General features: G+C 45.6%; 1 protein-coding gene across 1 annotated transcript; it reads right to left on the bottom strand.

Moving 5' to 3' along the window:
• Positions 1-23,886: 23,886 nt before the first annotated feature.
• TWIST1 (twist family bHLH transcription factor 1) lies at positions 23,887-26,009 on the bottom strand. The gene is made up of 2 exons (XM_075140775.1): positions 25,275-26,009; positions 23,887-24,582 (listed from the first exon to the last, which is right to left on the bottom strand). Exon 1 carries the CDS (start codon positions 25,882-25,884, stop codon positions 25,318-25,320), a length of 567 nt encoding a protein of 188 aa, XP_074996876.1. The 5' UTR covers positions 25,885-26,009; the 3' UTR covers positions 23,887-24,582; positions 25,275-25,317.
• Between the last annotated feature and the right edge of the window lie 524 nt (positions 26,010-26,533).

The following is a 26,533-nucleotide window of genomic DNA, read 5'->3' as shown; positions in this document are numbered from 1 at the left end:
TCATCTTCAACACCTGTTTCATTTGAGGGATTCCTTTGCTTAAAGTGAGTCTCCAGAATGCTTCTAGCATCTCTAATATCAAGGGGGAAAGGAAGGTTATTGCAACCTCCAAATTTAGCCAGATGCCTAAGCGAGGTTGCTCCAGCAACCTCCAGTAAAAGTGGACCCCAGAGTCAGAGATGTACTTTTTTTAGCTGGTGAAGAGCTGGGGAAAATGTAAATCTGCCTTTCTGTATAAGCTTGCGTTTCCCTCTGTTTCTGTATATTGCATTCATAATGTTTTCTGTCACCACTGTAGCTGAAAATAATATTGAAAAGGCTTTTCTCAGTTTCATCTGCAGTAGATTTATGTATAATATCACAGCTGACCACCAGTGATACCCTAGATTTGGAAGATAAATATTTCAAGTGAACTCTTCAGTGCGTGCTCGGCTTTTTCCTCTCTCTCCAAGAAATTTTCCATACCACAAAGAAAACAATGCAGAACATTGACTAGGGATATTACAGCAGTGCTCCAGAGTTAGGAAATGATTTCTGTTTTTCTTAGAGCTTTAACATCCATCTCTGATCACTGTGAAATCTAGTGTGAACCAAAAGAGTTGTGAGATGGGGTCTGCAGACTAAAGAAAGGAACTAGTAACAGGAAGCTCTTACACCAAATTACCTCTTGATTTTTTCTCAGGCTAAGGTGAGTGAGAGAAGAGAGTCACACTGACTACCCTGAGAACAGATGAGGTCACCCACTCTTCATGTCATTTAGTGACACTGATCCTGCAGCTTCCTCAGGGAAAGAAATAGAAAATGGTATTCCAGAAAACCTGGGTCTCGCTATATGGAGTCAGTTGGGAGGCTTACCTTGTGCCTGTATAAACTGAGTAGGCAGCAAGCTGTTGTCTGTTTGCATCCATGGGTCCTGTGCGTCTCAGAAGGATAGTTAATACACAGTGCTTACAGTTGAAACCTGTTCAGGGTCTGTTTGAATGTTTGAGCATCGGGAGAAATCTGAACAAAAGAAGGCATTAGTTACAATAGTAAAATAATCTAAACCCAGCAAAACCTCAGAGGATGAAAGGAAAAAAAATGATGCATGTGACTGCTCTTCAGCAAGTTAAAAGTTTAAAGGAGGAGGACTTGCAGCACAGAGCGAGCAGGATAAATGGGAGATGAAGAGGACTTGTGGCCACCCAGGGCATGGCAGGGAGGGTTAAGGCTGAAGGGCATGTGAGAGAAAACTTGGAGGATGCCGGCCGAAACCAGGACAAACAGTTAATGAAGAGGGGATTTATGAGGGCTGGTAGCTGTCAGCCCTACACTCTTCCCTTCCTAAGGGCACTGCCTTGCTCAGGGAAGGTTTTAACCTCTTTCACTCTCTGCTCCATTTGGTTATGCAAAGTGTGAAAGGTCCATGCTCCACTTCTTACTGAGGCACACATCCATATTCCTCTCCTCTTTATGTGGGGAAGGGAAGGGAAGGGAAGGGAAGGGAAGGGAAGGGAAGGGAAGGGAAGGGAAGGGAAGGGAAGGGAAGGGAAGGGAAGGGAAGGGAAGGGAAGGGAAGGGAAGGGAAGGGAAGGGAAGGGAAAACCTCTTGTTCCAGTGGCTATTTAGGATGCTCTATGTACTCCATCTCATATGAGTTCTGGGGCCCTGCTCAGCAAAATGCTATTTGTTTCTGCCATCTCATGTAGTCTCTTAGACCTGAAAAGGATTTTAGTCATCCTTTGTATGCCTCCATCTGCCTCTGAAGCTGCGACTGAGACTGTAGAGAGAAAGGGATGGCAGTAAGAAAGTATTCATGGCTATAACATATTCCTTCTATGAGAGGCACTGAGGAAAAGCATTCTCAGTACATGGTAGACACCCTAAAATATTGGTGCTAGTGCCAAGGAATTCAAACACCCACTAGGATGAATAGACTCTTTCATGTCTGTGTAAGCCGTCTTTTTTATTGAAAGGATGATTCTTCTATATGTTCTAAATTAAGTATATTTGGGCAGGTTTCTTTGATATCCAAGATGCTTACAGAGGTTCAGAATAGGGTTAATGATCAAAATGTGGCAGGATTTAAGCCACAGTAATGCAAATACAACTCTTCAGGAAAACATTCCCAAAACCAAGTGAAACCAAACCAAATGAAAGCAAGAAATCTCATTCATTTCTTGAAGTTTCTTTTGTATAGATCCAGGCAACTAAATACTGGCTCTGCAGAGAATCCAAGGCTTTACCCTAGCTAGTGCTACCCTTTGGAGAAACACCACTGAACCTGGGATTCTTGAAAAAGTAAGTTCTAAGAAAGATGGAAGTCTAATACTTGGCATATTGGGATGTTGAACCCTTTCCCAGGCAGGCTGGAGAACGAGAGGTACCAGATCTTTCTAGTCTTTTCAGCAGCTCCTTCTACCACCTTAAAATGCTCCCAGTCTTCTGCCCTGGCCCTAGTATACCCAGAATTTTTTTCCTCTTCTATAGGCAGTGAAAAGCCAATGCTGGTGTCACAGACTGGCCACCAATACAAAGGATGCCTGTTGTTTACCTAAAGAGCATCTGAGTGGAAGAGGTTGCATCCAAATCACCTTTTACAAAGTGGGGTCAAAGTTGCACCATCTTGTCTCCAGAGAGGGGGTGTCTTGAGTGTCTCATTCAGCTGTGTTTGACTTCTTTCTCTGCTATAGATCTTCTACTGTCTTTAAACAGGTATCTTACGGTTAAATCTTTAAAGCCAGGTCACTGCTTTTACCTGCAGATGAAAGAATCTCAATGTGCTAGACATGTACTCTGTTCAGGTGTTTTGTAGATCTTCCTAGGTATTTCTACTTCTTTTAATGCCTAATAGCTTTTCTGATTCAATTTCCTCATAAGGAAAAGCAAGCAGCAAAACCACAAAGATTTGGGATGCTCACCAATAACAGGAGCAGGATAGATAGACTATTCATAACTGATCTGCTTTAGGTGACATTCAGTTCAGAAGAAATAAATAAACTTTTTCATCACAACAGAAAGATAGGGATAGAGTTCAAGTTTTAAAAATTTAGTAGCAGTTAAGAAGAAAATGGTGTTGCTTTTGGAGAGAAGGAACAAAATATTTAACTAAAAATTGGTAAAAACTTCTAAGCATAATCAAGGAAAGGTGGATAAAATTTCCATGTATCCAATCTCAAAATAAAATGTAAGTGTGAAGGGTGGGAGCCAAGCACACATCAGGAGTGGCAACATTTAAAATTACCAAAAAATAAGATAACAGAATAATCAAGATCTTTTTCTCCTTCTGCACCGCCCAATAGGAAGCACAATTATGTCCCCTTTTCCTTAAGCTGTCATATCTTTATACACACACACACATATACACTTCACTTCTAATGTGAAACATGCCATTCTGTTGGTTCACAAGTTCTCATCACTGATGAGTCTTGAAATCTCAGATAAATTCACATTTGCATTTATTTCCAAGAAAACAGTTGGTTTGCCCTAGCCTTCAAGAACAGGGCTTAATACGAAGTCAGCATCATTCGCAGATCAACCTCTCCTGCCCGTGATGTCAACGGGAACATATCCAGTACCAGTGTGTAGATGTGATGTGCCTTCTATAACCAGTTGTACCAGAGGCTGGAAATGAAGTTGTAGTCAAGTGTGCTACTACAGCTGTTCCTGAGCCTATGCCCAGCTCCTCTTCCTCCCCTTCCCCAGAGGTTATTGCTCTCTAAGATCTACCTGCACAAGTGTGTATATAGTCTCTCTAATGTAGCTGTAAAAAAAAATATTGATTCACTTGGACACTATTGATCCATTAAGTTTTTAAAACCTGGTTATTTTTACCTCCTCCAAGCACAATGAGAGTGTAAAGAAGCAAAGGAGAATAGGATAAGCACTGAGGAAAGTGGACAAAGGTGAACAGAAAGAGCTTGTGACTGAGCTCAGCTGCAGCCAGAACTGCCTGTCTGACTGCAACCTGAATACAGCCTTCATTCCTTGCCTGCCCAAAAATGCCCATATCAAACATAATCAAGTAAAGCCAAGAAGAACCCCAAGCTGAGCTAGAGATTTAAACTACTGGAAAACTGGAAAATATTTCCACACCATGCTTCTCATTCCTAAATGGTAAAGGGATGTATAGTCATCCTAAAAAATGATTATATACAGGTTCTGCAAAAGCAGAGCCATTGTTATCCCCACAGCTAGAGCAAATTATGCGTTGCTAGGAGGGAGTCCTGGAACCACTTTTAAGAAGTTGTCCCCTTTATGCCCAGACTCAGTGTGGCCAATCTCATTTAGGGATGGAAAACAAGAGCCAGGCTAGCAGGGGAGGTTCATTCCACCTCCATTTTTCTTTCTCTCAACAAGAGGGGGAAGTGACAAATGAAGTTTGTAGTGTTTCAGGCAATGGTTACTTTTCCCCCTAGGCATATTTCACTGTAAGGAGTTTTAAACAGTGCAAGTACAATAAAAAGCAAAGAACTAGTGCGGAAAGCGAGGGTGGATATGTGTCTCTTTCAGGTAACTCACTAAATCATAGCAATTGGCTGTTCCAGCAGATTTCAGGGGATGATGCACTTCAGCCCAGACTTCTTAGATTGGCAGTTTCCTCTACAAACTTTATTTCACTGCCCAATAGAAGGAAGAGTACTTTATGAAAGATACCCCTCTTTTCAGTTCGTTTTCAGGTAGGATTCATGATGGTGGAAGCTGCCTTCCTATCCCCTGAAGGATGGATGTCAAAGTACATGTTCCCAAACTGGCACAAACAATATCCAAGAGTAAAGAAAAGATGGGAGAAGAGAGCCCATCAATAATATTCATCAATGCTTCATGCTGTCCAAACTCCACCAGCTGTGGGAGTTGATGGGAGTCCTACTAGTGACTCCCATTAGTTCAGGATTTCATCCATAGCCTGCACAACTGGAGATGTCAAGTAAAAAGTAGGGAAAATAGAACCACGTAGTCACAAAGATTTTACCTTGAGCATTAGACACAACTGTTATTTCCAGATGCACTTTAACAAAAACAGCATTAGGTGGCTAATTTCTAGCAAAAAAACTTGAAAAAGGCAAGTTGGAGATTGGGTTTGGAAGAAAGGAGAGAACTATCTTCCAAGAGAGTTAAGAGAAAGCACTTGAAGAAGGGACTTCATGGAGGAGTGTACAAAGCAATTTGCGAATGAGTGGCACTAACAGTGGTCAAGGTTATAACTGCAGGCTGTTCCCGTGTCTGTGTGAATTCAGGATGAATATTCTCTCTAAGAAACATTTCTTTTCTAATGTGCACATTTTTTTCAACCAAGGGATATTTTCAGACAGCATCAGTTCTCATCTCCTTGTCATATTGTTGTTCCACTTGTCACTTAAACAGGGGCAGAGATGGTGCTCTGCCAGTGCTATGCATTCCTTCAGAGCTTCCACCGCCACATCTGTTGCCCCACTTGAATCTATCAGCTAAATTATTGGCTGAGGTTCAACAGAGTCTATAAGTTTCCCCAATTAACCCATCAGTTAGCAATTCCCAATTGGTGACCTTAATGTGCCTTGTGGATAAAAAGCTCCAAATCTTTTTCTCATCTGAGAAAAATGGGGGGGGGGTACCCCCATGGAACACTGTTAATAATCTTTCAGCTGTGGGTAACTATACATTTGCAGAGCATTGTGAACATGAACCTTTTACAATTATATACAGTTATTACATATAACTAGTGCAAGTTTCTATATGCTAATGCATCAGCCAATTAGTTGACATCTACAATTAGTCCTCCTTTCTCTCTCACCTAGTTAGCATTAAATGAGGTCGGTGCGTACTTGAATTCTCATGTGATTCTTGATTGCATTGTAGAATATGATCAAAAGGCTCTGTTTGAATGTGAATGATTGTGTTGCTCGCTGTACTTGATGGCAATTTACTTAAATATGATACTCTGCAGGAGAACTCGTTCAAAGTAAAGTCACAACAAGCAGTTTATCGTTTCCATGCGTGGTATTTAGGACTATTGCGTCTTGAAAGCCTTAAAAAAAAAAAACAAAACAGCAGAAGATAATGCCAAGAGGAAGAGTTAAAGCACTGGTGTGACCATACTCTCCATTATCAATGTGTGGTAAAATGGGTAAGCCTTAAATTAATAATGTGAATACCTCTACCCTAATAGTGAGCAGCCTCCTAGTCTGAGAGAGCACAGAGGTAATGTCATCGATAGCATAAGGTATTACAAATTCTTCCAGCCTGGCTACATTCCCTGCAACAATCTCATCTATCTCAGCAACTAAATCCTCTCAACCCTGGTGACTTCCATGTCAAACATCTGGCAAATTTACACTGTTATGGTGAAAAAGCTTCATACAACTTGATTGTCACAGATAAGCTTCTGAAGCATAATGGCAAACATACTATAGAAGGCAAATGCTGTGAAATAATGGAATTTTGGTTTGTAATTGTCAGCTCTCTACTAATTCTCCCACACTTCTCACTTCATTAATAAAATCATTGTTCACTGCAAATTAGGCCATGGGTAGAATATTAGACTTACAATATTCCACTGGTCTACACTGTCTTCACAGCATAACTTTTGCCCCTGACTTAACTGGTTATAGGCCTAAATAGATACTTATGTCATTTAACAACTTTTGTTGATACTAAAGAAGAAGTCAGTGAGTCTCAGTTGGTTTCACAGTGACATTTCCTTTCCTATATCAATATTTCTTAGGGGCAGATTTCCACCTAGCTGAGACTTTACTCTCAGTTAGCAACATAGAAAGGGAAAGGTGGCTACAGTTCAGTACCTGCTCAAGACTCCCAGGACCACCTCATCATCTTAAGATGAACCTACCCAATTCGCTGAACCACCCAGTGAACTGGTGGTTTTAATCTTGAAAAAAGGAATATGAATAGCATTATCTCATTATCAGGTCCAAACAAGCTGCTTTTCTGAAACAACTGTCTCAAGTACTCCATGGTGAGTCCAGATTACGGTTCCCAAAATGGTTTAGTTTTCCTCTGTCTGACTGGCAAAGAAAGAGAAGAAGTAAATCTCCGTTTTCTCACGACCTCTCCCCTCTCCTTATTTGCTTGCTGGTAGAGAAGCAAAGCCGGTGTATGTAGCAGGACAGGACTGTGCTGTACCTAGATCTAAATACAAAGCAGATTGAGCAAGGTAGTGTTTCTTCAGCAGAGTAAGAGAAGCACGAGCCATTTGCTCTTTTCCTTGTGGCACAGCTCCTGAGGCAGAGCAATGCTCTGACAACTCTTACGCAGTAGTTTTGCCTGCGGTTTGATCTATCAAAATGAGAAAGTCTTTCACAAGGGAAATTAGAAGAATATATAAGAGTTAAGTATGAAACTGTCATTTGTTACCATTTTGGACAGTTAAATAATAAGAACATGAGTAAAACCCTGTTGGGTGAGAGCAGTGGTCCATTCAGCCCACTTTTGATGTCAGAGACAACAGAACTGTGAGTCTGGCACACATATGCCTTGTACATCTTCAGCATTCACAGCTGTTATTAGAGATCTTAGATGTACACCGCTCCCTAGGTTTCTGTTTACCGACATATTGTATGTGAATTTGTCTAATCCTTTTGAACTGTCTGCTTCCACAGCCTCCTGTGGCAGTAAACTCCAGAAGGCAAGTTAGGCTGCAGTGACAAAAAATGCCTTGTGAAGCCGAAAATTTCTCAAGTGAGAAATGACCTTGAGCTTTTTCCCTCCTTTTTAACAATAATAATCTGTCCTGTTAGAAAGTTAAGGACGTGCCTAAAGGTACTACCTTGTCGGGTACCTCCTGTTGACTGATAGTGGTGGTCAGCTGCTGAGAAAAGACAACGGCAATACCCATGAGCACTCAGACAAACAAGATTTGTCTCTCTCTGCACTGCATTAGCTTCCACGGATTCATCACATGGCACTCCAAAAGTTCCCTAGACCCTAATCTCATGGTTTACATCTCTATGCTCTGATTATTTCCATTAATTCTGCATATACCAGTATGCATAGGTGTTCTGGGTGTTTTCAGCATCCTTTTCTTTGAACCTTTTGTGGTTGGTCCAGAAGATTCTGTTGCATTTATTTATGGGACAGTGTTTCAGACAGATAAAGGCTTGTGGAGCACACAAAGTACAGTGGAACCAGAACAGGAGAGAAGGGTAAGAGCAAACCCAATTGAATGATTGCTGAGATTTCCTTGTGAGCAACAAAACAAACCTTAGAGGTAGCTCATCATTTGCCCAGCAGAACATGTTTAAAGTTAGCAGAATGCCTGACCAAAAGCTGTTTGGGGCAGGCTGAAGGAGGAAAGCTAGCCAACAAGCCATGGAGGTAAAGTTAGCAGCGGCTGTGGAGAGGCTCCATGTGGCCATTCATCCTACTAAATTAACCTGAGTATAAAAAGGGCTCACCCTTAGCAAATTCACTCTTAGTAAATTTGTATTTCACTCAGGCTGTTACATCTAGGTGCTACAGAAAAAGCTTACTACTCCACCCAGCAGTATTCACTCCCTCACTGGAGACACCAGCTGTACCTGTACCCTATGAGGTAAATTAAGGCTGGAGTATCAGATCAGAGTTTCAGCTTTAACTCTCAATTTCCTGGCTTTTTGTGGGTTTTAGGCAGACCCTTAATGTTACTTTAATGTAGGGGGTTTCTTGTGGTTTAATATTTCTAAGGGCAGTAAATTATTTCCAGCATATGTAAAAAAGACAAATTTCTCCTGTGGTTAGTGACCACAAAGCAAAACAAGAAACAGAAATACTCATGAGTAGGGTTCTTGAGAAAAGGTTATAGAGCTTTAAACCTCCCTTTTGATGTTACACACAGAAAAAGAAAGTTCAGTATGAGGCTGATGATTAATACCTTTATGAAGCATAGTAGCAAATAAACACAACCTGTGTCTATCATCTCTGCGTATCAGTACAAAAAGCTTTTTGTCTGCTGTATGAGCAAACACTTTGAAACAATGCCCCCACTCCCTTATATACATCCCATAAAAATGAACTGCTGAGTAACAAATGTATTCCAACTTGTGAGAAGAGGTCCCAAATTGGCAAGCAATGAAAAAAATGCTGCATCAAAAAATGGTTTGTTTCCACTAGTAATTGATTATTCTTACTTAGCCTTTCCCATGGAGGGGAAAGAGAGGTGACCTGATGCCTGAAATTGCAGTAGAAATGTTACTGAAGTTGAGTGAAGAGAGGTTGTAAAGAGCTGACTGATATTGTCAGATAAAATCCATGAAGCTTAGGAATTCACAATCTGTGTGGCTGGACAATAGCTAGCTTCATTACCCCAGACCAGACTCCTCCAGTAACTGTTTTGACTGTAAGGCTTGAAAGCACTGGTTACAGCCCTTGTGGGACAGCTGACCACGCAGGCATTAGGACTACTGGACCTGTGGAGTCCCTCCTACAGCAGTGGTGTGCCTGCTGATGCCTACTGTGCGCCCCACAAAAGTCAGTGGGTCATTTCTCTGCAGGTCCCCAAGGCTTGGCTAACTGACTTGGGGCAGGTGGCCTTGGCAAACCTCCTGCCCATGTCTCTAAGCCAGGCTTGTGCAATGAAAAGAAACTGTCATTGGTTCGTCATAGCCCCAGGGAAGAGTTTATTTTGCTGGGAATAGCAAAGTCTCTGTTTCCTTACTTGTGAACATTTGGGTAAGAAGAGTAAGTGTTGAGAAAACAAGACTTTTTTCAGGAGGCAAAATCTTTTGGCAGTACTGACAGTCAGATATATTGAGGATTGTTCATACCCGCTTTGTTCTCAGCACCATTTAAAAACTCTGGTTGCATCACTCACAGAGCAGATTTCCAGAAGCAATTGTTTGCTTCTAGCTTGGGAAAGAGAGGCTTTCTGCTGGCATGATTTACCTTGTCTGATGCCCAGAGGGACCAAATGCATCAGCATTAAACTGCAGGACTGAAAATGAATTTGCTTGGTTTTCTCATACCATTTTCAAGGTAGCTCCTCGGATAGTACTGGAGAGAATGCTACTAGTTCAATGACATCTTCTGGAGCAACTCTGTAGGCTCCTCACTCCAGAAGTGTTACCATAAATTAAAGGAGAGGTGAGAATGGAGAAGAGATTGTTCGCACTGTTCTCCCATGCATTCTGTTGGAGCTGAATGAAATAAAGTTGTGCTGTGTATAAGTTAAGAAAACTGCCTTGGGATTGTGATCCTTCTCTTCACAATACAGCTATTTTTGGCCCTAATGGCAATGGGAAGAAGAGGTTTATAACAGAAAAACAGTGGATGGACTCTCAAGTAAACACCAACTCATATCTCTCACCTATAGCTTTTGAGAGGCGTGTTATTCTGTTAATACAGCTGTGAGATCTATAGTCTGCATTGGAAAAGGCAAATTCACTATATTTGATGAGGCTGCAAAATGTTTAGTCTAGAAAGTTACATAAATGTTACTTCCTTGAATTATTGAAAATTTCCCAAGAGAAATTACTAAATTAATTAAAAATTAACAGTTAATTTAAAATTCATTTCATGGACAATTATCTCCAATGTTGCTAACTGACTGGCCATATTCTTCTTTTGCTGGAAAGAAGTTTTAAATGTCATAATCTTCCTTGCTACATGACGGTTTGCAAAAATTATTCACTTCATGCTATAACTGGAAGACATTATTACTGGCAGCATGTGGTACAAAATTCACTCCACGAATCACATTCTACTTTGTGAATCCTTTTTCCTCACTGGCATTGGAAATCCATTCTGCCTTGTCAAAAGCCTGCCATTGCTTGCAGATATTACTACTTTTTTAAAAAACAAGAACCACTATGGGCAGTTCTGGGATCCCAGTTCACAGTGAGTAACTCCTTACTTCATTACGGCTCCATTGGCTTTGGTGGGACTATTTATAGAGTGAAATGCTACTCAATGTGGGTAAAAGGGTCAGTCCTTGACCCAGTAAGTGTAGCACACAGCTTGACTGTTCCCATAAAAAATCTAGGCATAATAGTCCATGATTTCTTGGGAGCATTAAGTTATACTTAGTTTACAAACAATACAGAGAAAGGTAACCTTAACAGAGTCTACTTGGCTCAGACTGAACTAGTCTTCATTTTGTTTTGAGAGAAAAGAAAGAATTAAATATTGCAGATATTAAGGGGGCAACACATTTACTATTACTAAAGTAATATTAATATAGAGATATCTAGTTTACCCAAATTCTTTAATGATGAGGAATTAAAAACAAATATTCATAATGGCAGTCACACTCTTCTCCATGGTCTGCTATGAATATCTATTAAGACTGCCTGGTTTAAATATTACACCAGTGGGAATATAACCAATAGTGTAGGGGTATATGTATTCTATAGAGATGTAATTATATGCAGTTAAACTATATGGTAGACATAACGCTCTACATTGAAATGAAGAATTAAATACAATGTACTTAGGTAACATCTTCCATTTGATATACTCAGCATATTTAGAGGTTAATGAAGTAAGCCTCCCACAATCCTGTAAAGTGGACAAGTATTATTAATCTGCAAAAACTTGCTTATATTCTGCGGGAAGTATAGGACACATCTTTGAAAAAGCTTGGCCTGCCTCATTTTCCTGGCTGATGTTAACTGTTTTCTCTGCTGTTGTAGGGCATAAAACATACATAAACTTATGGTAGAGTATAACAATGGTATTGATATTCATCTGAGATGCCTGCTTTACTCGGCAATGGTGAAGCTGTGTATGAATGAGGTAAAAGGTTACAAATTAATACCAATAAATCCTTTAAACTACATTCTACCAGCAAGCAAGTTTGGGGTGGGGAAAAGGAAGGGATTAACAGTGCAAGAAAAAAAAGGAGAGAAAAAAGAGTTTATTTTTTATACTTAAGACACTAATAAAGCCCCGATAAAGCCAAAATGTTCTAGTTGCCCTACCTCCAACTGCACAAGTCTCCATGGAATAAAAAGTTGATAACCAGTTAGTAACCAGGCAGTAGCCAATGTCCTTTCCAGTTAGGCATCACTGTTTGAATACCTGCTATCCAGGACCTATGGATAGAAGCAGGTGGTGTATTTGGACAAAAAATAGAAACTGCATTTTTTACTCTCATCTGACCTAAATCTAGCTCTGCTCCAGAATTTTTTTTTTTAGAACTTCGCTTCATGTGCTCTTCTGTATTTGGATAGAAGAAAAAGGGAAGGCAGAAGAAGAAGAAGAGATTTATTTCACATATAAAGACAGGAACATGCCATCCTAGAGAAAGCAGATTGGTGACCAAAGAGTTGGTGAGATCAACAAAGGAAATTAACAAAGTCTGAGTGCTTGAATGTATGAATGTGTTCGGGTTAGATAGACAAATAGGGTGTAATTTAAATGTATATTGGTTTAGGTACCTTATATATTTACAGAAACTTACATAATTATTCTTCTTAATTAAAATAATGAAAGTGATGGCATGGAAGTGTGTTTTTATTTCAGCAGATTCTGGTATATGTCACTTGAAACAGTGGGTCTCACATTTAAAACTGTCACTGCCTAGATCTGGATTGATGGCAAGTCTTGCTATAGGAGTCATATGTGACAATAACAGAAAGGCCTTCTCAAGCTGTTCCATGTCTGTCCCCTACCTCTATCAGACTGAATTTTCCTTTATCTAACACCTAGTTTGGGATATGCTAAAATAATGCAGTAGTAGCCTGCTCCATTGCCCCAAGAAATGAATTAAAGGACTCCCACAGAGTTGATCCCATTAGATCAGGCCCTACAAGGAGCATTCCTCTGCCTAACATTGCTAATGATTGATATATTGAAGCTATTTTTAACTTTAGAATTGGGGACTTCCCTTCTGTTTCTTCAGGAAAATATTTGGGATTTTTTTGCTCTCTTCCCATACCCACATATACAGGGGGAGATAACTCATTTCAGACAGCAAGAATCTTATCAATACAAATATTCTTTTTCCTGTTGACCATACAAAGAAATGATAAACACATGTTATTCACCACATAGACATTCAGCACCACTCTATCATTAAGTGGGGTGCAGGTAATAACTCCCTTGATCAATGACTTGTTTACATGCTAGTTTTAGAAACTCTGTCAGGATTAATTGCAGTTTCAGGGGCTTGTGTTACCTTTTGGTGGGGACACTGTCTTGACCAGCAAATATGGAAGTATATTGTTGAATTTCTTCCCAATACCAATACACAGTATCACTTTTTTGGTCTTGTAAGTGCTCCCATATGCTACAGAAATAATTAAATTTTTATTGACTTTTTGGCCTGGCTCCTAAAGATGAATATCCTTCAGATGCTAAACATTTGATAGGTTTGAAGTTTGGGGAAGTTTCTTTTTATTCCATGGAAAATATGCATGCAGCAGGACAAAGGCAATCTTAAGTCTTTCGATATGGTTGGCCAACAGAGGATAGGAGAGAGGAGCAAGGTTGCCTTTCGTTAAAAGAGCAGATTGTCAAACTGCCAGTCTTACATATATTAACTCTTCTGTTGGGGTTCTGATTAGGGTTCAAAGCAACAGGATCAGTTCTGCACAAAACAATAAAAAATGGACTTGACCCATTTATCATCCACAGGAAGCAGATACACTTGTAAATTGAAATAACGTGGATGCAAGCAGAGGGGTCTATTTTCCCTTTCCCATTAACCTTGCACACAGGCAAAAAGTATTATCTGGGAGTTTTCAGATAAATGCTGACAACCATGCAGCAGACACTGCTCATTCTATATTCAGGAAAATCTCTTAAAAACTTATGTTTCTTCCTTTCTTTCCTTTTCTTTCTTTCTTTCCTTCTTTCTTTCCTTCTTTCTTTCCTTCTTTTTCTTTCCTTCTTTCTCTCTTGCTTTCTCTCTTGTTTTTGTTCTTTCTTTCTTCTCTCCCTCTCTTTTTCTTTCTTCTTCTTTCTCTCTCTTTTTCTTTCTCTCTCCTCCTCTTTTGTTGTTTTTATTCCATATTGCATAATTTGATCACAGCAATGAAGAATCTTAGAAAATCAGCCTTACTGAATCATATTGACATTCCAAAGAGGAAGTGATCAGATGACAGTTGCTGTTGCAATGCTAACTCTAACGTGGTGATAGTCCTTTCCCCACCTAGAACTAGCCAAGCTCAATGTTAATTGGTTTTGCTGATGTGTTCAGTTTGGGAGGAGGGCTATTTCAACTTCAGATGGAAAAGTGTCTCTGTCTCTTAGTGAGATCAAACATCTGAGTCCACCTGCCAAGAAATGCAAGGAAGAAGTCACCACATAGTGAATTTTGATCTATTTTTGTTTTTATTTCCTGCTGTTCATGAGAACCAGGAATGCAGATCAGGCTCCATCATCTATCGTGAGGCATGTGTTAGCAAGGCTTCCGCTACTTCTTGGAGAACACCCATCCCCTTGCAGTTTTTGGCCAAACCTTTTGTTCTCTGTAGGCCATTGGTAATTTATCTGTGACTCATCTCTGGCAAGGGAATCCCAAGCCTGTTGGAGTAGCCTGGGAGAGTTCATGGTGATTGATGTGCTCTGAAGATGAATGCCCCCTGTTTTCCTGTCTCAAATTCTCATTCCACAGTTGCCCTCTGTCCAGAGAAATCTCTGAAAAGCCTTGTATTAAAAGGATCTCCAGAGACTCCTGATGACTCAGCTGGCCAAATGACAAACAGGGAAGAGGAAGGTTGACAAGCTGACTTAAGAAGTCCATCTGAAGGAAGGATTTGGAGGGAGAAAGGGTGTCCTGCATTCCTCCGGATGGATAGGACAGGTTCAGTGTTGCATGTCAGTGAATAGCTTGGATGCTGGAAGGAGGTGGAAACCATTGTAGAAACCATTTGAACCATTGGCAAATCTCATTAAAAGGTTCCTTACTGGGCTTGCATCCCATCTTATTACCCCAGCGCAGCTGTTTTAAAGAGCAGGCATAAACTCACCCTGGCTATTGCAAGCACGTTTTCTGCAAGGTGAAAGGTTTGGCATCTGGAAGTGTCAGAAAGGAGCCTTTTGCCATAAATCACACCAAAAAGCACTCAAATTTGACAAGCGCCTTGAGACCACTTATAGGTTCACCCCTAAATTCCAATATCAAAGAGCAGCCCCTCAAGCTGTAAACTTCTATAATACACCAAGTCCGACATGAGAAGATGCATTAGTGGGAAGTTGAATGGTGGGACTGTTCCTGACACCGCAGGACTCACAGACAGGGGCTGGCACACACAGAGCTGCATGAACTCTCTGGCTCCCGTGCCCTGCTCCAAGATCGAAGGGGCTTTGCCTTCACTCAGCTGCAAAACCCTTTTCCCTTCTCCCCTTCCCCTTTCACCCACCTCTCCCTTTCACTGCCCAGGTCCTAGCAGTGGAGCCAGCTGAGGGCAGAGCCAAGAGCTCCTGGGCATTAGTTCCCCGCTCCGCGCTCAGGGCTGTCCTGGGGCTGAGCCCAGTGCAGAGAATCAGATATCTCATGCTTCATTCTTAAGGATACGGGAAATGTTTTTTGTCACTATTTCCTCAGCATCCAGCATTTTTTCTCTGATCAGAAAAGAAAATGCTGTGGCACCTTTGCCCTTGGGATAGTCAACAGTGGTCATGAACTCCCTCCATATATTTTTTTCTTGCTGAAATGCCTCCATAAATAAAACAAGCCTCCATAAAACAGCAGGACAAATCCACTCCCAGTGAGACTCCTCAGAGGCAGTGGGAGTGGATGACAGTGTCCGAAAGGTGGGGATAGGCAGCTGCCCCCCGCTTGCTCACACAGACAGCTGTCTCTGACCAGTTCACTTCTCCTGGTGATTTATGAAGCCCTTTGATCAGAAGCGAGTTTTAATTGCCTGAACTGCAGAATCTGACACGTGCTTCATCAAGTCAAAAGCTGAGCCTCTTCCCCACGCCCTGCTCTTCTCTTCCTTGGATTCAAGCCCTGTAGGATTTTAGGAATCCACCCAATCCCTAACCCTGTCTTTCAATCTAACTGGCCATCGGCTCAATAGTTGACAGAAGAAGGAAAAAAAAGAAAGGAAAAAAAGCAAAACACTTCTCTGCCTGAAGTACCGTCAGGTTCCCCAGCCCATCCATCCCAAGGTCTCAAGAAGGGCCCCGGGGAGGGGAAGGACGGGGGAGCCCTCCTGGTGGGGCGCCTGGGGGAGCCCTCCCGCCGGGGACAGACCCCGGGGAGCCCTCCCTGCGGGGACGGACCCCGGGGAGCCCTCCCGCCGGCGGAGTGGCCCGTCCGCCGGAGCCGGGTCCCCCGCGGACCATCACTGGGGGGAGCGGGTATCACGTTACGGCTGGACAGGCAGAAGAAAGGCGAGTGTCAGGCACTGTCAGGTATTAATAGGACTATTTCTCCCCATTAAAGCCATGCCTTTGAGCAAAGGGGTTTCTTTCATGTTCTCCCCCACCAATACTCTGACAGAACTCCTAAAACTCAGGAATTTTCCAAATCAAAGACATAATCGTTGTCCTTCTGTCCGTTTCCCCCCCCTCTGCCACACACACTATACCCCAAACTGCTTTAACTGTCATTATCCCCAGCACACATGCCTGTTTAAATTCTTGATTCAAGCCGGAGGACATTTAATAGCTGACTGGATTAAATATTGCAGACTCCAGCCCAGAATCTCTTTGAAAATACAGGTCGAGGACTATGCCTAAATTCGCTGGATGAAAACTGATCTATGATATATGTTTTAAGTTCAGATCTGAGGACTAAGGGGAAGGGGGAAGGGAGTCTGTTCTGGATCTGGTTTATATTGGTGTAAAAACCTTGAAGTTGAAAGGTGTTCCAGGATGCTTGGAGAGGGAGAAAGAGAGAGAGAAAGTGAGAGGGAGGAAAGAAAGAAAGAAAGAAAGGAAGAAAGAAAGAAAGGAAGAAAGAAAGGAAGAAAGAAAGAAAGAAAGAAAGGAAGGAAGAAAGAAAGGAAGAAAGAAAGGAAGAAAGAAAGAAAGGAAGGAAGGAAGAAAGAGAGAGAGAGAGAAAGAGAGAGAGAGAAAAAAAAGAGAAAGAGAGAAAGGACGGAAGACAGGGAGGGAGGGAGGGAGAGAAGGAGGGAGGGAGGAAGAGAGAAAGAAATAGAGAGAGGGAGATAAAGACCAAATTAATTAGCTAATCTTTCTACGTGGGAAATGAATGTATTTTCCATCGCAAGTAATTAAATATGAAGCACAGCAAAGCACTTTGAAAGTGCTGAGGTTCTGTGGAGGAATTAGCCGCCTGTTTGAAATTAACACTAATTTGGCTCCTACATCAACAACCCCTCCGTAGACAGCATCTCACTCAGTCACTAAACATGTTTGATAGCTCCAGAGTTCAGAAGCGAGTGTGCATGTGTGTGTGTCTGTGTGTCCGGAACATGTACACTTTCACACGCGAAGAAAAGCCTTACTCCTTTTCAAATTCTGAGACAAATGTAAAAACCGTTCTCCCGTTGTTTTCTAAATTACATTAAAGAATACAAGATAAATGGGCTTTTGCTGAAATTTGTGATATCAGCTGAATATCCCGAGTCCGTCATTTATAGCGTCGACGGATAAGAAAGGAAAAAAGGACTCCACAGTTAGTGTTTTACTTTAAAAAGCTTCCATTTGCATTCACTTTAAACGTTTTTACTAGATCATGTGATTGCGACGCAAAGGTAATAAATCTAGATTAAGAATCCCCAGGGATTTTTAGACTGATGCTGTAGATTATGGGTAGCACCTCAGTCTATTTATCTGCATTATATACGCCTGCATTGTCATTCTCAAAGCTAATGTGCTTAATGTCAGCCTTTTTACCTTTGAAAACATTTACATAAAAAGAAAAATAAAGACCGAATTCATTTCTGTCTGGCGAAGTTCAGTCAGATGTCTTCTACTATTTAATACAGGTACCTATTATAAAAGCCTCCAACGCAGTTAAAAATTAATATATCAAAAGATAGCTGGACACCCACTTGTACAAATAGGTTTGCAGAAACAAGCAAGGCATATTTACAGCTCGTGGAAATGGTTTGTGAATGAAACGTCCGGAACATAGGCAGGTGCTGCAGAAGTCCGAGCCCCCCCCCGCCTGCCCCCGGCTCCAGCGTGGGTCTTTTCTTGGCAATGGCTGCGTCTCGCTGACCTGTGTTGTGCCTCCAGGCTGGTGGGCTTGCAGAGGGACTACTTTCCGCCCTCCTACCTGCCAGCGTGCCGCGACAGTGATAACCACGGACATCGTGGATGTAAGGCAAGCCACAGTTTTTAAACTAAAACACCAGAGGACCTTCTGGAAAATAGTACAAAATCGTGCAAGAAGAATAAAGTGCCCACCCAGGAACGAAGGGCTTGCAGCTAGCGAAGGACTGACTGCGCCCTTCTGAAAACGTCGAACTGAGGACAGCGTTTAATTTCCTGGAGAGTCGCGGCGCTGCCGCTCTCCCCGCCGCCGGAGCAGGGCAGGGCCGGGCCGGGGGTCCCTCCGCCCGCGGGCCCGCTCCCCGGCGGTGGGCGCGGGGCCGGCAGCGTAGGGCAGCGCCGGGCAGAGCCGCCCGCCTTCGCCGTGCCCGGAGGGCTCGGGGCTGCCAGCCCCGGCTCTCCTTTGCTCCTCTTAGCAGTCTCTACCCACCTTCAAACAGAAGGCAATTGATTAGTCTCAGTTTCTCCTCCCAGCAGAGATCCGATACTTTCCTTGGGATCAAACGGACCCGAGACTGAAGGAGGGGGTCGACGGACAGGAAAGAAAGAAAGAAAGAAGGAAAGAAAGAAAAAAAAGGAAGGAAGGAAGGAAGGAAGGAAGGAAGGAAGGAAGGAAGGAAGGAAGGAAGGAAGGAAGGAAGGAAGGAAGGAAGGAAGGAAGGAAGGAAAGAAAGAAAGAAAAAGAAAGAAAGAAAGAAAGAAAGAAAGAAAGAAAGAAAGAAAGAAAGAAAAGGAAGGAAGGAAGGAAGGAAAGGAAGGAAGGAAAGAAAGAAAGAAAAGAAAGAAAGAAAGAAAAGAAAGAAAGAAAGAAAAGAAAGAAAGGGAGAAAGGAAGGAAGAAAAGAAAGAAAGAAAGAAGGAAAGAAAGAAAAGAAAGAAAGAAAGAAAGGAAGGAAGGAAGAAAGGGAGAAAGGAAGAAAGGAAGAAAGAAAGAAAAGGGAGAGAGACAGAGTGAAAGGGAGAGACAGCATGAAAGAGAGAAGTAAAGAAAAGGGAGAGAGAAAAAGAGAGAAAGAGACCAAGAACAAGAGCAAGAGCAAGAGACCGGGGGGGAGAGAGAGAAAGAGAGATTAAAAGAAAGTAAGAAAGAAAGGAAAAAAAAGAAAGAAAGAAAGAAGAAAGGAAGAAGGGGGAGGAAGGAAGGAAGGAAGAAAGAAAAGGAAGGAAGAAAAAGGAGGAAGGGAGAAAGTGGCTTTGGCTCGGCACACTGGAAGAGGATAGCAAGTTTGGACCGAACAGCTGCGTTTTCTTTTCCGCAAACAAACAAACAAATAAAAAGCAATATTTTAAAAGAACCTAATGTAAAAGACATTATGTATAACTATGTATAAATACATACATATAGAAAATGGCAGGAATGATATACGCTTGATTTTCTGTGAGCCTTTCTCTTCCCAGTATTTACAAGGCGGGGCTCCATTTGCAAGTTGTACATCTGTTCATTTCACGTGACATTTTCATAAAAGCTCTAACATCTGGTCAAAATAAACCCCCTTCAGGTACCTGCTTAACTTTTCACATGTCAAAAATCCCTTCCCCTCTGAAGCTCCCCTTTCCCCCACGGCTGCAGCCGTGTGTATTGCTCCTTTCTGGACTGCTTGTTTAATGACTCTGCCTCCTCCCAAACAGAACAAAGCAACCCTAAACATGAGGGGGCGACCCCGACCCTTCCCAAGAGCATCCTCCCCCCCCCCCGCCCCCTCCCACCTCCAGGTTTCCCGGCATTAGGAGGGCAGAGCGGGTCCCCGTCCCGCCGCAATATTGCGCGGCGGGATTTCTGTGCACCGCAGCAAACAGGATTTCCTGCACCCCCCAAGCAAACCCGCGGTCTTGCTTGGGCTGATATTTTGCACGAGCACTGGTAAAGCTCCCAAAGCCAAATGATGAGCGCTTAATTGTCCCAAACCGATTCCGTTATTATTTCTGCCATTATTATTTGCTACTGTTATCATTGTAGCCGTCTTGATTTCAGTGTGGTTCGTCGGGATTATTTTGGAGTGAAACGCGTCCTCTTTTGCCTGTGTTCATGCAGGGAACAAGAGAATTTTCGTAAAGTTCCCACAAATTTAATGCCACTCTTTATGAAAAGAGCGGGGAAGTGTCGGCTACGCAAGACAAGACGACTATCTAAGTAAGAGGGGTGCAAGCGCTCCTGAGCGAGCGGAGGAGACAGGGAATTACTGGGAGAACGGACAGCTTTTCCCCCGATCTGAATATTTGGTTTTGTTTTGCGTTTTATTTCGGATTTTTAGGCGAGTGTTATCATCATCATTATGTTTCCGGAGCTTTATTGTTCCTGCTCTGTAAAACCGCTCTAAGCCTCCCGCAATCTCGATCACTTGGTCCTTATAAATGGCCGGCTGTTTGCTTTTAAAAAAAAAAAGGGGGGGACTTTTGTACAAGTGATTTTAACCTGCTCCACCTTCAAGTGACCTGCCAAATGCTCCTTCTTACTTTATAGACATCTGGGAATTCCATACATGCCTTAAACTCCAATTACACACCTTCTTCAAAGGACACGTGCTTTGATTTGCCAAGAACACTAAGTGGACTGAAGTCGAAAGAAGCTGGTGCCGAAGTTAATGTAAAATACATCCTGTGCCATGTTTACTGCGGGCAGGTTATGTTGTGCGGCAAATAAAACAAGTCCTGGTGGGATGTGGATGTGTGCTCCTCTTTTTTACGCCTTAGCCTCCCGGATCCCTCTACGGGGTGGACTGGACTTCCCGTCACCACCACTACCACCACCCTCTTCCCAAAGATGCTAATTTATGGCGGAGCTCTCCCGCGCTCCCCGGAGGGGCCGCTGGCTGCCGGAGCGGGGCAGGTGAAGGGAGCGCCGTGTGAACCGGGCGGGCGCAGACACCGAGGGTGGCTGGGAGCAGCGCCGGGCCGGCGGGGAGGGGGGCGGGGACCGGCGCCGGGAGCTGCGTCCCTTCCCCGGGAGTCGCTCCCGGAGACGCCGAGCCCCGCGGTGGCTCTCCCCGGGCGGCAGGTGCCCGCGATGCCGGCGCCGCAGGTGAGGCCCTCCCCCCTGCGCTTTCCCCGGCGTTTCCGTGACTTCTGTGTCCCCCCTGTTCTCCCCCCCCACCGCGCGTTTGTTTGTTTTGCTTAAAATTACAGATGCAGGGAAAACCGCCTGACATCATGGGAGCGGGACAAGCGCGCACTTTGAAGGGCTCCTGGGCAGGACTTCAAGTGAAATCATACGCCTGGGAGGAATCCGATACCGGCCTGGAGAAAGCAGCGGGGCGGCCCCTGCCAAACCGAGGAATGTGCGAGGGCCCTGGGCCGGCGCCCCCCGCCCGCCGCCCCGCAGGAGGCGCAGCGCCGAGCACCCGCGGCGGCCGGGCAGCGCCGGCACCCGCCGCCTCCGCGCCTCGCCAGCTCCGCGCTCCGCGGGGCCCCGCGGCGCGGCCGGGGCCGTGGCGATGAGACGGGGGAGCTGCCTGGACCCGGACCTCTTCTCCGCTCGGGTTTGCTTGTCTGCGAATAAACGGGACATATTGATGCCTCGGAGAAAGAAGCAAAATCAGTCAGGACTTCCAAAGGCAGAATTCATCTTCTGATTGCAAGAGTGTTTAAAATTCCCCAAAGACAAATTAATTTTTTTTTCCTTTAGTAAGCCTGACTCTGACTTAATCGCTTTTGGCTCTAGCCCTAGGAGCACCAGGCCTCTGCAGTCCCCAATTCCAACCCAGGAAAGGGCACGCTTGTATTTTTAAATCAGGATTATCTCCTTTTTATGATTTTTTTTTTTTTTTTTAATGAAGCAAAGGTAGCGGTTCGCAGTCGGGAAAGGGCACCGGCTGAGCGGCCGGGTGCTCGGGGAGGACTGCGGCGGCCGCAGGGACCCGGCTGGAGGGACCAGGGGTGAGGCGGGGAGACCCGACGGTGGCATAAGCCCCATGGGCAGGAACTGGGGATTTTTCTCACCCGGGTGTTTCAGCTTGCTGCAAAGGCTAGCACAGGCTGGGCCAGAGGCCGCTCGCTGGTTGCGACAGAGTCCATCAGGTTTGAGTACACCAAGCGGAGTTGCTCCGGATTTCTCGGCCCATTTCTAAGGGCAATCAGGGTTTTTAAAATGCACTTGATTCCTCGTTTGTATTTCGCAGGTATCCCCGTCCACGAAATGCGCCTTCCCCTCAGCACCGAGCAGCTCATCTCGTTTTTCTCCGAACCTGTTTTCTTTCTAAACGTGGGGCGTTTTTCCCCCTTTCCCCGGTGTGATTTCTCCCCCAAAAGGAACAACCGAAACCACTCCCAGCCCCTCAAATCCCCCCAGCCCCACGGCCAAAGCCCCGCGTCGGCTGCCCCTGCCCGTCGCTTTTGCTGCAGCCGAAGTAACGCGGGCAGACATTACCTCCTCCTCGGTAGCCGGGTCGCTTCGGAGCGGGGTCTTTCGAGAGGTGCGAGTCGCTGAGCCGGGAGCTGCGGGTGCCGGGACGCTGGGGGGAGGCAGCGGACCCCCGGGAGCTCGCAGCGGCTCCCCCTCCTCTCCATCACGGAGGGCTGCGACCACCAGAGCCCCCATCCAATTTCCAAGTCCTCGCTAATCCGGCAGTGCAAACAAGCGCTGCGGGCTCTCTACTGTAAACATTGCGCACTGGCCTAAAATATGCACGATATTAAATTCATAATACTGTTATGTCAGCAATAGACGGTAATATGTGGATATGGAAACAAAAACATTCAGGCAATAAAGTCAACTCAACCTGGGCTATGCAAACAGGCTCTGTTTTGGAAAAACACCCCATCCTATTTACCCTAGGCACTGGCTGAATCCCGGCAGCAGGGTCCCTGTCTCCGCGGGGGACTCTGCTCGGCTCCCAGGGCCGGGCCGAGCGCTGCGTGGCGGACGCCCCTGCGCACCCGCGCACCCTTCGCAGCCGCGGAGGGGCCGGAGGCACCGCTCCCCGGTCATGGACCGGCTGCGAATCGCTGGGAGATGAGCAAGTGACAGCAGAGGCGGAATCAGCTGTCCGGTTATAAAGGTTGGGGTTTGGGTTTGTTTTGGGTTGGTTTTTTTTTCGTTTTAACAGCTTCCCTTTTCACCTTCCTTCCGAGCCCTCAGAGCTGGAGGTTTCCTCTGTCTTACAACTGGGGTCTCGCCGCACACTGGGACCCAGCGGAGGGTATGGTGAGAAGAAACAGAGGCAACATGCGCCCTACATGTGGAAAAGGAGAAGAGGGGGAGTTAGCGCATCCCTCCGTGCTTTGTACAATGAAAATGTGATCGCTAGTCTATATATTATATAAAACCCTAGAGAGCAGAGCAGTCAAACATCACTTCCACCGGAAAACCCCACTCGCTAGACACTTCCCTGTTTCAATCTCACTTTCTCTCTCTTTGCCTGTGGATGGAAGAATCCCTGTTTAAAACTGGTGCCTCTTCCTCAGGGATATCAGCAAATATGCCTGCTCCGGGGGCTGGGGAATGGGCCTTGCTCCTGCCTTACATCTGGGGGGCAAAGCACAGCGACAGCGCCGGAGCTCCGCGGCGAAAGCTCCGCTCCCCGCGGAACTCCGCGGCGCTCGGCATTAGGATTAAAGGGGGAAAGGGAGAGAAACAGAGAAGAGAATATCTTCCCCCCAAAATGCAGTGAGCTTCAGCGCAGAATAATAAAGCTGTCTCAATAAATAATGTGCCTGTGTCTGTCAGTAGCTAGTTTATTTGCGTTTTTCGCCTGGTTTGTTTATACTAGTGCCCCCTCTCTCCTGGGTGTCTTTACAGCTCAACAAGCAGGTATTTATCTCCAGTTCCAACCCTGAGTTCTCAGAGAGACCAAACTTTAAGGTTATTAAAATTTCAATCATATTTATTTATTGCAGAAAAATAATATACAATGATATTTACAAAACAATCATAAAAATAGGAATGCATTTAGACACCGGATCTATTTGCATTTTAACATGGGTCATCAATAAATAAATAAAATGTTTATTTTTTTTCTCAGAGGAAAAATAATAATAATAAAAAAGTTAGGAACCGGGTATATAACAGCTTGAGCCCAGTTTATTCCCCCCTAAAAAAAAAAAAAAAAAAAAGTTTTCATCTCTACAGGGATATTTTTGGTTGGTTGGTTGGTTTCATTCAAGAATGAAGAAAGTCCACAATAATGTATTTCCTTTCATCAGTGGCTCATAGGCACGACCTCTTGGGAATGCATGCAAAAAAAGGCAAATAAAAAAAAAGTTAAATTCCAACATTCTTCGTCAAAATTAAAAAAAAAAAAAAAATCGAACGATTCAGACTTCTATCAGAATGCAGAGATGTGTGGATTGTACCGACGCCCAAAGGGTAGTCACTGTCCAAAGCCCTTGTCTCTTTCTCTTTCCTTAAGTGCTCCCCACGCCCTGCTTTGAATTTGGATATTGCTCTTCTAATTTCCAAGAAATCCTTGGTACTTTTTTTTTTTTTAGACAAGACCAAAAAAATCGTATCCAACTTCAGAGTCTCTAGATTGTCCATTTTCTCCTTCTGTGGGAACAATGTCATCTGCAAAAACCCAGAGAGGGCGGAAAACTCGTTACTGAAATGAAAGATACAGACACATCTACCTACACCTCTCTGTCTCTGGAAATACACATATGGGGCATGAATAGAGGAGGGAGAAAGGCGTGCCTCTGCCGTGCAGGCGGTGCGGTGGCCGTGTGACACCCCGGCCCGGCAGCCAGCGGTGTCAGAGCCCAGGGAAGGGGGCTGTCGGGGCGGTAGGAAACGCTCATCGGGAAGCACACAGGCGGACATGGATTCACTTCAAAATACTAGCAGCAGCAGCAGCAGCAGCAGCGGCAGCAGGAACCATCCCAGCAGCCCCGCTGGCTCCGCAGTGTTTGGTGAAAAAGTGATCTCAGGCCGGCCCCATCTGGCCGGGGCACACCCGCACCGCCGCCGCCTCCCCGCCCGCAGCCCACCCCCGCCGGCCGCCGGCAGCGCCCCGCCACGCGTGGGCCCCGCGGGGCCGGGGGGCGCACCTCGGGCCGCGCAGGGGGAGGGACGCGCCGTAGCGGGGAAGGGGGGGCACCTCCATCAGCCCTGCTCTCCGGCCGGCCCTGGAAGCCAGGCCCGGCCGGACGGGGAGGGCCCCTCTCGCCCCACGGCCACGCGTGCCCGGCCCATGGCGCAGCCGGCGGCCCCTCGGTTCCCCAACCCCCCTCTCCCCGCCGGTTTCGGGGTCCCTGCCTTACCTAGGGCTCCTGCCGGGGGGATGCGGGTGGGGGACGCCGCCTGCTAGTGGGATGCGGACATGGACCAGGCGCCCTCCATTCTCCACACCGAGAAGGCGTAGCTGAGCCGCTCGTGGGCCACATAGCTGCAGCTTGCCATCTTGGAGTCCAGCTCGTCGCTCTGTAAGACCTGGTAGAGGAAGTCGATGTACCTGGCCGCCAGCTTGAGGGTCTGGATCTTACTCAGCTTGTCCGAGGGCAGCGTGGGGATGATCTTCCGCAGGGCGGCGAAGGCTTCGTTCAGCGACTGCGTGCGCTGCCGCTCCCGCACGTTGGCCATGACCCGCTGGGTCTGCAGCTCCTCGTAGGACTGGGGGCTGCCGCCGCCGCTGCTGCTGCCGCCGCCCCCGCCGCCCCCGCCCGCCCCGCACTTCTTGCCTCGCTTGCCTTGGGCCGGGCTGCAGGGCTCGTCCGCGGCCCCGACGGCGCCGCCGGCGCTGCGGCGGCTGGAGCGCCGCTTGCGCCCCCCTCTCTTGCTGGGCAGCTGCTGCCGGTCCGGCTCCTCTTCGCTGTTGCTCAAGCTGTCGTCGGCGGGGGAGACTGGCGAGTTTGACTCGTCCTGCTGCATCATCTCTGGGGGGAGACGCGAGAAGCGGGCCGGGAGGGGGGGGAGGGCAGGGAGAAGAGGGGGGCACCTAACCCGCCAGCTCCCCCTTGATCGGCTGCTTCGCTGGCCTGCGAGGAGAAGGAGGAGGAGGAGGGAGGGAGGGAGGGAGGACCTCACTTTGGGGGGAGGGGGGATGGCATCAGGATCCAAGAGGAAAAAAAAAAAAAAAACGCCAACCAAAAAAAATCCCTCCCGATCCCTCCTTGGAGCCCCTTCGAGGTGTCTGGGATTGGGAGAAAGTTGAAGACTTGGAGGTTCTTATAGCTCCTGCTGGCGGAAAGTTTGGGGGCAGCAGTGTCATTGGCCTGACGTGGAGAGGAGGGACTTTTGCTGAGTTTTATAGGAAAGTTTCCGCTTCCCCCCCTCCACGCCCTCCCCCAATTATTTTTTTCAAGCCATTCACAAGTGATCTGGCCTCCCCCCCCCACACACATACATCCTTACCCCCACCCCTTTCTCGGCTTCCCTCTCCGCGGTTTCTCCCTCAGGCTCCTTCGGTTAGCACTCGGCTTTGGGGTGGTGCTGGGGGGCCGGGGCGGGAGGTTATGGGGGTGCCCATGCACCTCCTGCGCTACTGCGGAAGGGCCAGCAGGCCGCTTCGTGCCTGCGCTGG

This window comes from Calonectris borealis, chromosome 2, assembly GCF_964195595.1.
Source record: "Calonectris borealis chromosome 2, bCalBor7.hap1.2, whole genome shotgun sequence".
NCBI lineage: Eukaryota > Metazoa > Chordata > Aves > Procellariiformes > Procellariidae > Calonectris > Calonectris borealis.
The sequence above is the reverse complement of the archived record's forward strand: the minus strand, read 5'-3'. Positions and strand labels throughout refer to the sequence as shown.

Coding starts and splice junctions, on each gene's coding strand:
- TWIST1 (XM_075140775.1), bottom strand. CDS start 25,884: ATGATGCAGCAGGACGAGTCAAACTCGCCAGTCTCCCCCGCCGACGAC.